At 37.8% G+C, this 13981-nt stretch overlaps 1 protein-coding gene across 1 annotated transcript in view; it reads right to left on the bottom strand.

Moving 5' to 3' along the window:
• ptprja (protein tyrosine phosphatase receptor type Ja) overlaps positions 1 to 13981 on the bottom strand; it is a 38344-nt gene that overhangs the window by 4121 nt on the left and 20242 nt on the right. Inside the window, exons 5-27 of the mRNA XM_028586375.1 lie at positions 11311 to 11568; positions 10906 to 11166; positions 9351 to 9611; positions 8868 to 9140; positions 8384 to 8650; positions 7971 to 8234; positions 7249 to 7506; positions 6867 to 7121; positions 5982 to 6239; positions 5471 to 5731; positions 5100 to 5372; positions 3288 to 3557; positions 2914 to 3177; positions 2501 to 2764; positions 2227 to 2376; positions 1797 to 2004; positions 1503 to 1621; positions 1277 to 1367; positions 1145 to 1189; positions 1021 to 1029; positions 801 to 888; positions 400 to 490; positions 107 to 183 (exon numbers count right to left, since the gene is read on the bottom strand). Coding sequence (XP_028442176.1) covers positions 107 to 183; positions 400 to 490; positions 801 to 888; positions 1021 to 1029; positions 1145 to 1189; positions 1277 to 1367; positions 1503 to 1621; positions 1797 to 2004; positions 2227 to 2376; positions 2501 to 2764; positions 2914 to 3177; positions 3288 to 3557; positions 5100 to 5372; positions 5471 to 5731; positions 5982 to 6239; positions 6867 to 7121; positions 7249 to 7506; positions 7971 to 8234; positions 8384 to 8650; positions 8868 to 9140; positions 9351 to 9611; positions 10906 to 11166; positions 11311 to 11568 — 4565 coding nt within the window. The remainder of the gene's footprint in view (positions 1 to 106; positions 184 to 399; positions 491 to 800; positions 889 to 1020; positions 1030 to 1144; positions 1190 to 1276; positions 1368 to 1502; positions 1622 to 1796; positions 2005 to 2226; positions 2377 to 2500; positions 2765 to 2913; positions 3178 to 3287; positions 3558 to 5099; positions 5373 to 5470; positions 5732 to 5981; positions 6240 to 6866; positions 7122 to 7248; positions 7507 to 7970; positions 8235 to 8383; positions 8651 to 8867; positions 9141 to 9350; positions 9612 to 10905; positions 11167 to 11310; positions 11569 to 13981) is intronic.

The raw sequence follows: 13981 nt of genomic DNA, 5'->3' as shown, positions 1-13981 counted from the left end.
GGCATTAAGCGAAAGAATGAGCAGATATTGTTGTTCAGCAGGATGTTTACTGAGACTGAAGCAATGACTGAGGCAGAGAGCTGTTTTAAAGAGGGTCAGTACGCACCGGCATGTAGTTAGCATTGATGTAGTCATCATATGGACTCCCATGGATAATAGAGAGTTTCACCCTAGAGGAGTCATCTGGGAGGTGAGAAAAAGGGGGTAAATGAAATGAAGAAAATGCTACATGTTAAAAGGTCGTACTGATGCGTGAATGTGTGATCATTTTTGATTTAATGTCTAATTAAAAAAGAGATAATGATAGTAGATACAGTATGATAGGCGATGATGTAGTTTAAAGAGTGAGTGAGCGTTATTGTCGAAAGCAGTAGAGGTTGACTCGTTAAGGTAACTAACAGGGAAGCACGTTGTTGTAGCGGTTCTTGGGCTTGTTCTCCAACATCAGAGCGTGCGTTTTCGCCTGAGCTGTACCAACAAGCTTCAGGTCCTTTTGAAAGAAAGAAAAAAAAGTGTGATTGATGACTGGATGGCAAACTTTATGACCAAAATCTGGTGCATGTACAATACCAAAAAGAACAGCAACTTAATATTAGTAAGGATGCACAATCTCAACAACTCATATTGTCCGAATGAATAAATGACATGATTCAATATAGATTAAACTACATAATATATTGGACATTGTTTAGATATTGGTTTCAATGACAACTAACTATATAATTGCCGGCTATGGATAGATAGGCTAATTTAAATATATATTTTTTTTAATTAATTGGAATATTAAGCTCATGTTTTACCTCAAATTCTTCAGCAAAGCCACAGTTGGAGTCTGCTTTCTGCTTCTTGTAGTAAGCTTCGTAGTCCTCCACCCTCACAGCCACACTTCTGCTCAAATGAACACCAGAGGTCAGACAAGAGTCAGACGTTTTGTTCAGAAAAACACTCTCTCTTTATTTCATAATGTGTAACATTTGGTAGATCTGATCATACTTCCTGATTTAAAGGATTTATACTTACACCTTGGCTCTGGAAAAATGAAGAGGGAAAAGCAATGTTGACCAACAGTTAAATAAACAATTGTTGTCCATTTACTTTAAACGTATAATAAATGTAAAATAACTCAATTCAATAAAAATCTCACCTCATTGATTGTATCTGGATGTCGGGCGATTCTTTTTTGGATAACCTAAAGTACATGAATAGCAAGTTTAGAGTTTAGTCCTATAGACACTGACTCAGTAGTCTTTTTTTTATTAATATCACAATGACAAACCTTTTCCAGTAGATAATGAAGACGATGAGGATGATGAAGAGAATGAAAAAAATTCCCAATGTTGCTCCGACAGCAATGCCAGTGACAACTGCTAAAATGTTGACAGAGATTACAACAGAAAGACAAGGAAAGAGTCCAGTGAGCAATGTTTTTTTTTTTTTTTTTTTTTTTTTACTTATGGGAGCATTTCATAGCAAAAACCTATGTTGTGAATATTATAATGTACCTGGGTTCTGTGGGAGTGTAATAGTATCATAGAAGTTTGTTTGTGACAGCAGTGACAGTTGAACATTCACAAGGTTGTTTGTGTTGAGAGTCAGTTTGGTGAACAACACAATAGCAAATCTGCAGGATTGAACAAATCAGTTAAGAGACATACACATATCTGAGACTTCTAACTTATTAATCTGTTCATCTCTGTTACTGAATATCTTCAAAATGTATAATAGAGAAGTTACTTCTTTATATTATCTGTTTCTGGACACTTATTCATACAAGACAATATTATTTGTGCTCTTACTGGTAACGTCCAGTAGCCTCCAGAGCACCGTTAGTGTAGCCGTTCCATGTGGATCCATCTCCAACTTCTATGATCAGATAGCTCCCTACACTGCGCGTTTGGATTGGCTGTGTCTGATTGCTGACTGTTGCCATGTATCCTAGATTTTTCCCTGCCTTCCACTGATCATAAGTTGCCCCCACGTACTTTACCAGATCAGAAAGGTTACCTGGAAGGACAGAAATTACAGTAATTGGCTTTTGACTAGGAAGTTGTTGTCATGAGTCTGATTTATTTATCATATGAAACAAATGAAGAACACAGAGAGAAATACTTAAAGTAGGCATAAATAAACTGATGTCCAGCAAATGGTCACTTCGGCACTAATGGATAACAATAGCACAACACAATATTACGCTTCCTGACATTAAAAAGAGAACAAGAAACCCACCAGAAAAGGTGTTTGTCACCAGCACCCCAACTTGTGTGATTGGCCCATTGGTGCTATCCAGCAGGATGGGGTCAATCTGAAGGGTGAACTTGTTGTATGCCATGGAAGTCACCGCCACTAGTGACTCATAGTTCTTTGGAATGACTGGATCTTTAAAAAGAAATAAAAGTGAATTAGATTTTGAGACGTTTTTACTCAAATACATATTATTAGTATTTACATGCATACATTGCAAGTTTTGTATTTATAATGTTCACAGAGCATAATGTCCTACTTGTGATGCCTGTCCTGCAGAGAAGAGACCTAGGAGTGCTAGGTAATCCACAGCTCTGAGTCACCACTGTCAGATTGTATCCAGTATAGTGACTAAGGTTGGACACAGTATATTTGCAGCAGGTGTATATTATGTTGTTCTCGATGTTGTTTTTAGTGACCTGGAAGCCAGAGTTTTGGCCATTGGGTTTGGTCCAGGACAGGAGGATTTCTGCATTTGTTGTGTTTGGCCCAATACATGAAAGGTTTGTCACCGGGCTTGCATCTGCAGCATCAAACAGAAATGAACACTGAATGTAGCATTGTTCCACAGGTTTTTCTTTTTCTGTATATGTGCTCAGTTGAAAAACAAAATGATTTGAAAATATGATTGCAATAAGTGTATTGAAATTAATCAAGCTGGTATGACCATACTTGTGCAATTGGAAATCCATTTTGGAGCACTTTTGGTTCCATCGGAGGTCACTGTGGTCACATTAAAGACATAGCTGCTGCCAGGAACTAGATTATTGACAGTATAATTTTTTTCTTGAATTGTTATATTACTAATAGTCCCATCTGAGCCTTGCCAGGTCAGATAGTAACGATAGCTATTCTTGTATTCGTCGGGTTCGTTCCACATGACTGTGATGCTCTCCTCTTTTGTAGAAGTCGTAAGAATCTTCACACAGAACGGTCCTGGTTGTTTGAAAGAAATTTGAGCGATATAAATTTTACTAGATAGTTAAGGTGAAACATAAAAGTGCGTGTGTCTGCACATTGCTTGGGTACACAAATAAAACCCTTACTTGTAGTGACCATGTAGATCTGAACGCTCTCACTCTGAAAACCCATTTCACCCACTGTTGCAACGGAGAAGTTGTAAGGTGTTCCAGAAAGCAGGGAACCAAAAGTATAACTGGTGTTATTGGTAGTGATGTTTTCTCCTCCCTGGGCTGATAGTTTAGTCAACTGGTAGTAGAATGATGCACCGTTCATCAGTGGCGCTTCCTTCCACCTGACCTCAATGGAGTTGGTTGTCTTCGACAGGAGCTCAATCGGCCCAGGAGGGTTAGGGACTGGAGGGAAGAAATTATAGACGTGAACTTCAACAAGCAGAGTAACCAAAATATGAACACTTAAAGGGCCATACTGATAGTGTTTTGTGTTTTCTATTACATATATAACACAAAGATTTTCCAGAATCACAGGCCATTTTTCGAAGCACGCCATAACTTTTTAGCTGCCCTACATGACTACTGTATATATATATATCACATTGCAGAATGTATAATCAATTTACAATGTGCATTAATTTTAGACGTCACCATCCAACTCTTGGAAAAACGATTATAGATGGAAAAGAGGTTGAATTTGTTGAGTTGTACAAGTATTTGGGAATCATTATTGATAACAAGTTGACCTTTGACCTGAACACAGACATGCTGAATAAGAAAAGTCAGCAACGTCTCTTCTGTCTGAGAAAGTTAGCTAAGTTTCAAGTAGACAGATCCCGGATGACATTGTTTTATAAATCTTTTATTGAGTCCGTTTTTACTTTTACATGTATTTGCTGGTATGCTTCTCTTAGTTTAAAACAGAAGAACACATTAGCAATGGTAAATAAAGTTAGCAGCAAAATTATCGGGATTCAACAGGTAAAACTAAATTAACTGTACAATAGACATGTACTGAAAAAGGCGGAATCCATCATGTCTTGTAGTTCTCACCCCCTGCATGCAGAATTTAAGATGTTGCCTTCTGGTTCCCGCCTTAATCAGCCATACGCCAAAACAAATAGATATAAATTTTCCTTTGTACCCTCTGCTATCTCTTTGATAAATTCTGAAAAAAGAGGTAACATCTGCACTGAACTGAAATTTAAATTTAAATGTTAGTGGTATTAATATATCAATTTGTCGGATGTGTATTGTAAATTTTAATGATGTTGAATGTTTTTATTGTCATGTATTGTTTGGGTACTACTTTGCTACTGCAGCAAAATTAATTGCCCCTCGGGGACAAATAAAGGTCTTGAACTTGAACTTGAACAGGTAAACCATTACAGTAAACATTTCATTGCCTTTCATTTTTTTGGGCTTTGTTATAATAAGGCTGTTGTGAAAACTCCCTGTTTATGCAATAAAGGAAGCTCTGACATGTGATATTTAAGGTTGCTGAGGAGCAACATTATTTATTTGTGAAATGACCACACAGTCACATCATTACAATAAATTGACTTATGTTCATTGGATTTCTTTTGCCAATCAATAACAGCTGATTAGAAAGATGATTTTTTTTTGTCTTGCATTATTGTCTTGTGTGACCTGTGTGATGCCAGAGAACGGGCCGTTAAGTCATTGTGCATCAGCTCTTTGAAAGCACCATGAAGGTTTGAGCATCAGCTTTGCTCACAACTGCAGTGCCACGTGATGTTAAACTGATTATTAAAAATTGAAGTCAAACAATGTTTCACTGTTGTGGATTCCAAATGTCACACATTTTCAAGTTAACTTAATAAAAACCACTGGATGCCCATGGAAACTGCTGTAAAGTTTATGCTATTGTGCGAATTACTAAATATGAAACAACCGAAAATCTAACAAATGTATCATACTTACAGGTTGCATTACTAATGAATCCAGATGATGCACTGAAGGGTCCACTATATGTGGTTACCATGGCAGTGTAAAGCCTTCCAGCACGCAAGTTGCCAAACAGAAAGGAGGTACTGGTGGAGTTCAGGGAAAAGGTACTGGTGGAGTTCAGGGAAAAGGAACTGCTGTTTAGGTAAACTATATAATGCTCCACTCTCCCAGGAGGTGTGGTCCACGACACCAGGATTGAACTATTGGAGCCCTGGCTGGAGATACTGGGTTGCACTGCCTCAGGCTCTGTTAATGTGCGGAGGAGGAAGGATTAAAGCTGATCAAACACCGTGACAATAAAAAAAAACAACAACAACCAAAAAAACAGAAATGACAGGTCTTACTAGTGTACTGGGAGGTGCAGTTTGCTTCCCCTTTGATGCCATTTGCTGCTCTGACAGAAACACAGAAGGTGCAGCTGGTCCCAGGGGGAAGCTCTGACATCACTGCGACTTCTCCTAGGACAGTTTGGTTTTGGGACCCACAGCCTATAGTCCTAACCCAATAGGTGTATTCAGACTTGTACTCCAGCGGTTTCGTCCAATTCAGACGTACAGCAGTTGTGTTTAAGGTTTCAGCTTCCAACTGTCCAATTCCATATGGACCTACAAACAGAGCAGAAAGTGTTTTTTTTTTATGAATCAACATAAAGCACATAATCTTCTTTTATATTCTCTCACTCTATTAAATATGCAGCACTCGCCTCAGTACAAAGGCTACAGAGATAGCTAAAACTTAACGGAATAATAAAGTGATAACCTAAACTATTGTTTTGCTTATTTGGTTTGGGGTTAATTTGGCTATTTCCCAGGTGTAGGGACAGTATATTGGATATGATATACAGTATATACATACGTGTAAAGTTGGACACTGGCACAGGATCTGCCTTAGTGCCATCTGGTGTCTGTGTGGTGACGGTGAAGTTGTAGTTGCTCCCAGAGAGAAGTCCATTGATCGTTATGTTTTTTGAGACTACCACAGATACAAAAATGGAGCTGTTGTTGGTCTGCACTAAATATGAGTAGTTTGGTTTGCTCTCTGGCTGATCCCACACCAAGGTCACTGCATTTGTGGTGATGTTTGTCATTGTCAGATTGGTTACAGGATATGGTCCTGAGGAAATGAGACAGACGAGATACAGTGGATATGAAGCACAGATATGTGTTTTTATGTGTCAGATTTGGGAAAAATAGTATAAATAACGTATGTGGTTCGCCACACGGGCATGAGGAGTTTGGAAGCCATGCTGTCGTAATTAGGTGCTCAATATGTCAATTGGCACTTCAGAATGGCCTTGATATCTATCAGAGTGTTCATGTACAAAGGTTACTACATAAAAAAAACTAAGATTTAAGTAGTCAAAAGTAAAATTAAATTCAAGTATTGTGTTAACTTTGTTTAGCTTTTATTTAGCATTGTTACTTAATTATAATTGAGAAACTATATACATACACAGTTGTTTCTTAGAAAGCTTTATCATGTTTTGTTAAATACTATTGTTCTGTGCAAAAATATCTCTTTAGGAACCTGTCACTGTTACTATATCACAATAATAAAAATGATAGCCAAAATCTGAAAAATAAATGTAAGTATACCAGTTAACAAATAACAAAATTCAAAGATCAGATTTGTAATTAGATGAGTGACTAAACTAGAAACCCACACTTAGACAAACTTTTGAAAAATAGAAATAATAAGTAATAGCCCTGGTGTGATCAAATGTGTGTTAATCACACTCACTGGTATAGTTTTTTGTTGTCACTGCAGTGCTCTGATAGTTCAGCACGCCTTCAGTAACAACAGATATACTGTAGAGGCTTCCAGACTGGAGGTTGTCCAGCAGGAAAAAGTTGTTTCCACTAATTAAGGAGCCATTAAAGCTGGACACGCTGAAGTTGTACTGATTGGAATCCATGTCATTTGGAAAGGGCCAGGTGAAGTTGATGGACTTCACAGTCTGAGACGTCACCATGATGGGTCCAGGAGGGTTAGGAACTGAACAGAAGAAGGAATAATGTTTTGTTAGTGCTAGATTCAGACACTACAGCCATTTCTAAAATAAATATTTGGCAAAATACGGTACAAAATAAGATTTATAAATCACAATGTCGATGTAACTCACAAGTTGCGTTGCAAACAGAGTTGTTATTGTTAAAAGGTCCACTTTCTGTGACCACTACTGCACAGTAAAGCACTCCTGGTGTCAGGCCCTGAAATTTAACAGTAGTGTTGCTCAGATTCGTGCTATTTTTCACCAACTGCACCAAGCCTCTGAACAGTTTGACAGTGTAGGAGTCCACCTGCCCAAATGCTGGTGTCCAGCTCACTAGCATGGTTGTTGTGCTTCCTATGGCTATGATGTTAGTAACGGCGGCAGGGTCTGTAAAATAAAAGATGTAACATTATGTAATAAACATTTCGAAAATACTTTGTTTTAGCTCTGCCTGAACATGTTAAATTAACTTGAAGAATTGAGAATACAGACCTAACAGAATAATTCTAACACAGTTATGTATTCTATATGCAATCAAAATGTAACTGTATTCTGACCACTTGGTATAGAAAATTCTTAAAATAAATTTTCTAAACCTGTAATTTTTCCACTTTCACTATCTGTGCAGTAACTTTATTTTCAAAGGGCACTTCAGCGATTTTACACATGAAGCTCAGATTAAAGGAACCATAGAAAATAATAGTAATACCATACACCCTTAAGGATATTTAGTTTTCTGGTCTTTCAAAACACTTGCATTTCTGTATTCCTTTGGATAGTGCTGATAGCATTTTTGATTAAGCAAATTCAACATTTTAGCCAGCCATATTTCCAAAGCTTTGAACACATACTTGTGTAACTTGATGTGGTTTCCACTGCGGACATAACGCCTTCTACAATTGTAAACACTTTAAAAGAGTAAAATGTTCCAGGGGCCAGATTGAAGAAGGTGTAAGTCTCATTCTCAGTTGTAGCATTCTGAACCATCGTGGCGTTCTGGAGCACCATCACCAGGTAGGTGTAGGAAGGCTTATGATCACTTTGTCTGAGCCACGTCAACTGGATCGCCGTGGTGTTGACATTCGCCACTGTGAGGTTGGTCACTGCTTTGGGCACTGCAGCAAATACAGCAGAGAGTTATGTGAGACCAAAGGCCACAATAGAAAAATTTACATTTTTTGTGGTATCCTCAATCTTTTTAAGTATATGGAATGTTTCTGATAGTACAGAACCCATTAATGCATGTTTAAATGTAAGGCCTTACTTGTGTAACTGAATGTACTTTCCACCGTGGATTCACTTTCTGTTGCTGCTATCGTTGTAACACTGATATTGTATCCAGTTCCCGGGTACAGGTTGGGTACATCAGTGTTGGTAATTCTGACTTTTGTGTTAAACACTGGTCCTGCAGTACTGTAGGTTTGAACCAAGTAATTGTAATACATCTGGGCTCCCTGCGGGTATGACCAGGTCACTTTTACTGAGGTGGTGGAACTAGAGATGGCTACAAGGTTCAACACAGGGTTGGGTACTAGAAAAATGACAAACAAGTCAAATGTTAATTCAAAAGTAATTAAATAAGTAGATCATCAACATCACTTATTATATATTTATAATATATGTTATGTAATAAACAGTAATATCCTTAAGCGCTGGTCGGATAAAACAATGGGTTGTTAAACAATTGCATAAACTACAACATGAACTGAATCACTTCTACTTCCTTTGTTTTTTCCTGTTGTACTTACAAGTGAAAGTAGAATTATAGACAACTGTGCTCCATAAATTCATGGGTCCAACTGTTTGTACAGTTATATTGTAGGAAGTTCCAGACAAAAGCCAGTTCAGTGCTGTGCTATTGACCAAGGAGCTTATATTTTGTACTGTTCCATTTGCAGGCTGGTAGGTGATACAGTAGCTGATGTTTGGAGCATACTCCATTAAAACAGGAGTTGCCCACTTCAGAGAGAGCGAAGAGTTTGTCCTCTGACTGAAGATGATGGAGCCAGGTGGTGTGGGATCTAAGAGGTATGAATAACAGGTGCACACACACTTATAACTTGTGTTTCTGTCATTATTCATGTTGACTGGTTTTAATGGTTTTAACCCATAAAACTAAATTCAATTGCAAAATATTATTAGAAAAATGACTCTTTTATCAAATTGCAAAAGATCTGAAAACGAAATCATTAACATCATTAGTCAATAACAGCATAGGTTGTTAAACTTACCAGTGGCAAATGCAAACTGGTCAGACATCTCACTAAAGTTTCCAGCAACAGCGGTCACTGTGATAAAAAAGATTCTCCCAGGATATAAATCAGTAAAGCGGGCTGTAGTGACTGCTGTTATATTGCTGTACAAAGTTTGTCTCATATAATTTGAAATGTTCACAACATAGTCATCGACTGTCCCTGTAGGCAAAGTCCAGCTGATGTTCAGGAAATAGGTTCCTTTTGCTGTAATCGTGATGTTCACAGGCTTGTCAGGCCCTGTATAATAAAGAAGTAAAAGGTGGTTTGGTTCTTTTTCATAATAAATTAAATACATAATATCCATTTATGATGTGTCATATTTTGAAATGGCATAATAGAAATAAAGTACATATACTCTTGTTGCTGTAAACGCCTATTTCATCAATGAAAAACATCAAATATTGCAATGTGATATATAAAGTAATCCATACGCCATACTTCCAATCCATGTATTCCTAAACAATCTAGTGTTCTAAAATATGTTGTATATATTCTAAAATAGTGCCACCACAAATAACATTCACAATATAGTAACTCAAACTACAAATGAATCAATACAATCAATCAATTATGATATTATATAAATATAATAAAATAATTATAATATTTGACAATCAAGAGTCTTTCAATCAAGTAATTAATTAAATAATTAATTAATTAACCAACTAATTGTTGCAGCTCCACATGCATCATAATTGTTGGTTAATACGGTTTTTAGATGCGTTTTATCAACACCATTTCCCACAAACCCAATGCAATTTCAGGTTAAAGTAACCTGAACCTGTAATGTCACACTTTACTTTAGGTCCTCCAAACCCACATCCTGTTTTAGATCACTAGAAAACCATCCTTAATGATATTTGAGTCTTGAGCTTATTAGATTTAACATAAAGTGTTCAAACACAGCACACCGAGTGTAACATGCCTAAGTGGCTAGTAGCAAAATACCACAGCATGCCCATCATGGGAAGTCTTCTTTGTACCAAATTTTTTTGGGCTTCCCAAAGAAAGCTGACCAGTGTAATTCCTTTGACAGGTATATGAACCCTTTGGTTAATTTGTTTAAACAAAATTAAGGCCATTGCTGCGCCTCTGTGAGGCTGTACTTGGAGCTAGATGCTACTGTCAGCATGCTAACATTCTCACACTGACAATGCTAACATACTGAAAGGTCAGGTGATAACCAACATCAGTCGGCTTCATCCTCTGGAGACTATGACTGTCTCAAGAAAATGTCATCGCAACCCACTAAGTAGTTGTGGAGATATTTCATGCCACTAACATGGCTAAAAATAGCATATCCAACCCTGTCTGTCAAGGCAAAACAAATGCTCCTGAAATCTGCAACACTAAAGAGATGTGCCATCAAAAACGTCTATAAAATTATCCAAAGCTACAACCCAAATCCAGTAGATTCCAAACAGAACTGCTCTAAGGTACAAGTTGAAACCATCGCAGAGACTTCTCCACAAGGTATCCTCAACAGACATCCTGACTGTATAAACCACATCTACTGTGAATGCGTACTTACTTGTGTATTGAGAAACAGATGTACTCTTTCCAACAGTACTGCCATCATCTGCCACTGCAGTAACAGTAATGCTATACTGGACACCAGCAGTCAGGTTAGTAATGTTTTTCTGTGTTAGAGTCACACTGTCATTGCCATTTACATTTCCACTGGTCCACTGTACTCTATAGGAGGAGCTGTTTCCATCTGGTTTAGTCCACGTCAGAAATATAGACGAAGTTGTGACTGCAGTGACAGTGAGGTTCCTGACCACTTCAGGCTCTGTGAATGCAAGAAAAACACAAGGTGAGGGGAATACATACAAAACAAAATGTTGTTAATCTAAATGGGAAAACTCTAAAGTGACTTTTATCCCAATTGTTTGTTTTTAATTAGGAGATGTTCAATACAGAAAGTGTGGCTTACTTGTGACTAAGGAGAATATGCTATATTCTCCTTCTGTGTGATTGTCTCCAGCGATAGCAACGATTGAGATTATGTAGTTGGTACCAGGGATCAGGTCTGATAGTACGGCAAAGGTACTGTTTGTGTATCTGCTCATCCACGCTACACTATTATGCCACGTCACCTTGTACGTGAACACCGCACCAGGAGGTGAGGTCCAGTTCAGAGAGATGGAGACGGTGTTTGTGGACACAGTAAGTTCCCCAATTTTACCAGGTCCTAAAGTAAAGGGGAGGATAGGAGAGGAGAGGGGAGGAGAGAAAATCACAAATAAATCAAAATAACAAAACAAAAAGTTAATGAAATAGCCATCCTTGTGTAAGAAAAGCAGAGCATTAATGCACAAATCCAATGTTATTTCACTAGTCGTTCAGAAACATCCCAGATCCAGCACATCCGTGGCGCGATTTGAATCACTGCAGTCTCCTCAGCACATCAAATGCGTACTTACTTGTGTATTGAAAAATTGCTATCCTCTGTCCTTCAGTACTGCCATCACCTGCCACTGCAGTGACAGCTATGTTGTACTGGACACCAGCAGTCAGGTTAGTAATGTTTTGCTGTGTTAGAGTCACACTGTCATTGCCATTTACATTTCCATCTGTCCATTGTACTCTGTAGGAGTAGCTGTTTCCCTCTGGTTTAGTCCACGTCAGGGATATAGAGGATGTTGTGATATTAGTGACACTGAGGTTCCTGACAACGTTAGGCTCTGTGAGAACAAAGAGGTGACCGCAATACAGAAAATATTACAGTCAAATATGAGTTACGTCTATGACAAAATACAGGAATAACTTCATCAGAAAACCGCGATATTACGATATCCAAAATCTAAGACGATATTTAGTCTCATATCACTATATTGATATGATATCGATATATGGCCCAGCCCTAAGTCTAATACAGTCTTATACAGTTAACCTGGAGGATAACTAAAACTGACTATGATATTAATGTAGACAGTGAACCACTGCACATCTTACTTGTATACAGTGACAATGTATTTGCGTCTCCTAAAGTTGTATTATCTCCAGCCACTGCAAGGACAGTCAAATTGTACTGCACCCCAGCAGTCAGCCCAGTGACACTTATGTTTGTTTCAGTAACATAATAACTCCAGTTATTTGTTCCATCTGTCCATTGTACTCTATAGGAGTAGCTGTTTCCCTCTGGTTTAGTCCACGTCAGAAATATAGAGGATGTTGTGATATTAGTGACACTGAGGTTCCTGACAACGTTAGGCTCTGTGAGAACAAAGAGGTGAAAGCAATAAAGAAAATATGACAGTCAAATATGAGTTACGTCTATGACAAAATACAGGAATAACTTCATCAGAAAACCACTAACTCAAGTTTAAGTCTAATACAGTCTTATACAGTTAACCTGGAGGATAACTACAACTGACTATGATATTAATGTAGACAGTGAACCACTGCACATCTTACTTGTATACAGTGACAATGTATTTGCGTCTCCTAAAGTTGTATTATCTCCAGCCACTGCAAGGACAGTCAAATTGTACTGCACCCCAGCAGTCAGCCCAGTGACACTTATGTTTGTTTCAGTAACATAATAACTCCAATTATTTGTTCCATCTGTCCTTTGTACTCTATAGGAGTAGCTGTTTCCCTCTGGTTTAGTCCACGTCAGGGATATAGAGGATGTTGTGATATTAGTGACACTGAGGTTCCTGACAACGTTAGGCTCTGTGAGAACAAAGAGGTGACCGCAATACAGAAAATATTACAGTCAAATATGAGTTACGTCTATGACAAAATACAGGAATAACTTCATCAGAAAACCGCTAACTCAAGTTTAAGTCTAATTAAAGCTGGGCGATATGGAGAAAAGCAGATATCACGATATTCTTGACCAAATACCTCGATATCGATATTGCGGCAATATTCTAGGGTTGACAATTGGTGCTTTAACAAAATATCTTCACACTTAGATTTTAGATAAATAATCATCAGTAATGTGGACATAATGTCTAAGTGGGGAAAAGGCAAATAATAGAACAGCTAGAACAGTCTGGTAAGTTCAGAAAAGTACATCACTTTACTGTAATGTAGCCTTTAAAACCAGAAAAAGACAACACTTATGTCATATCACGATATTACGATATCCAAAATCTAAGACGATATTTAGTCTCATATCACTATATTGATATAATATCGATATATGGCCCAGCCGTAAGTCTAATACAGTCTTATACAGTTAACCTGGAGGATAACTACAACTGACTATGATATTAATGTAGACAGTGAACCACTGCACATCTTACTTGTATACAGTGACAATGTATTTGCGTCTCCTAAAGTTGTATTATCTCCAGCCACTGCAAGGACAGTCAAATTGTACTGCACCCCAGCAGTCAGCCCAGTGACACTTATGTTTGTTTCAGTAACATAATAACTCCAGTTATTTGTTCCATCTGTCCATTGTACTCTATAGGAGTAGCTGTTTCCCTCTGGTTTAGTCCACGTCAGAAATATAGAGGATGTTGTGATATTAGTGACACTGAGGTTCCTGACAACGTTAGGCTCTGTGAGAACAAAGAGGTGAAAGCAATAAAGAAAATATGACAGTCAAATATGAGTTACGTCTATGACAAAATACAGGAATAACTTCA

Source organism: Perca flavescens, chromosome 8 (assembly GCF_004354835.1).
Source record: "Perca flavescens isolate YP-PL-M2 chromosome 8, PFLA_1.0, whole genome shotgun sequence".
NCBI classification, from domain to species: domain Eukaryota; kingdom Metazoa; phylum Chordata; class Actinopteri; order Perciformes; family Percidae; genus Perca; species Perca flavescens.
The sequence above is the reverse complement of the archived record's forward strand: the minus strand, read 5'-3'. Positions and strand labels throughout refer to the sequence as shown.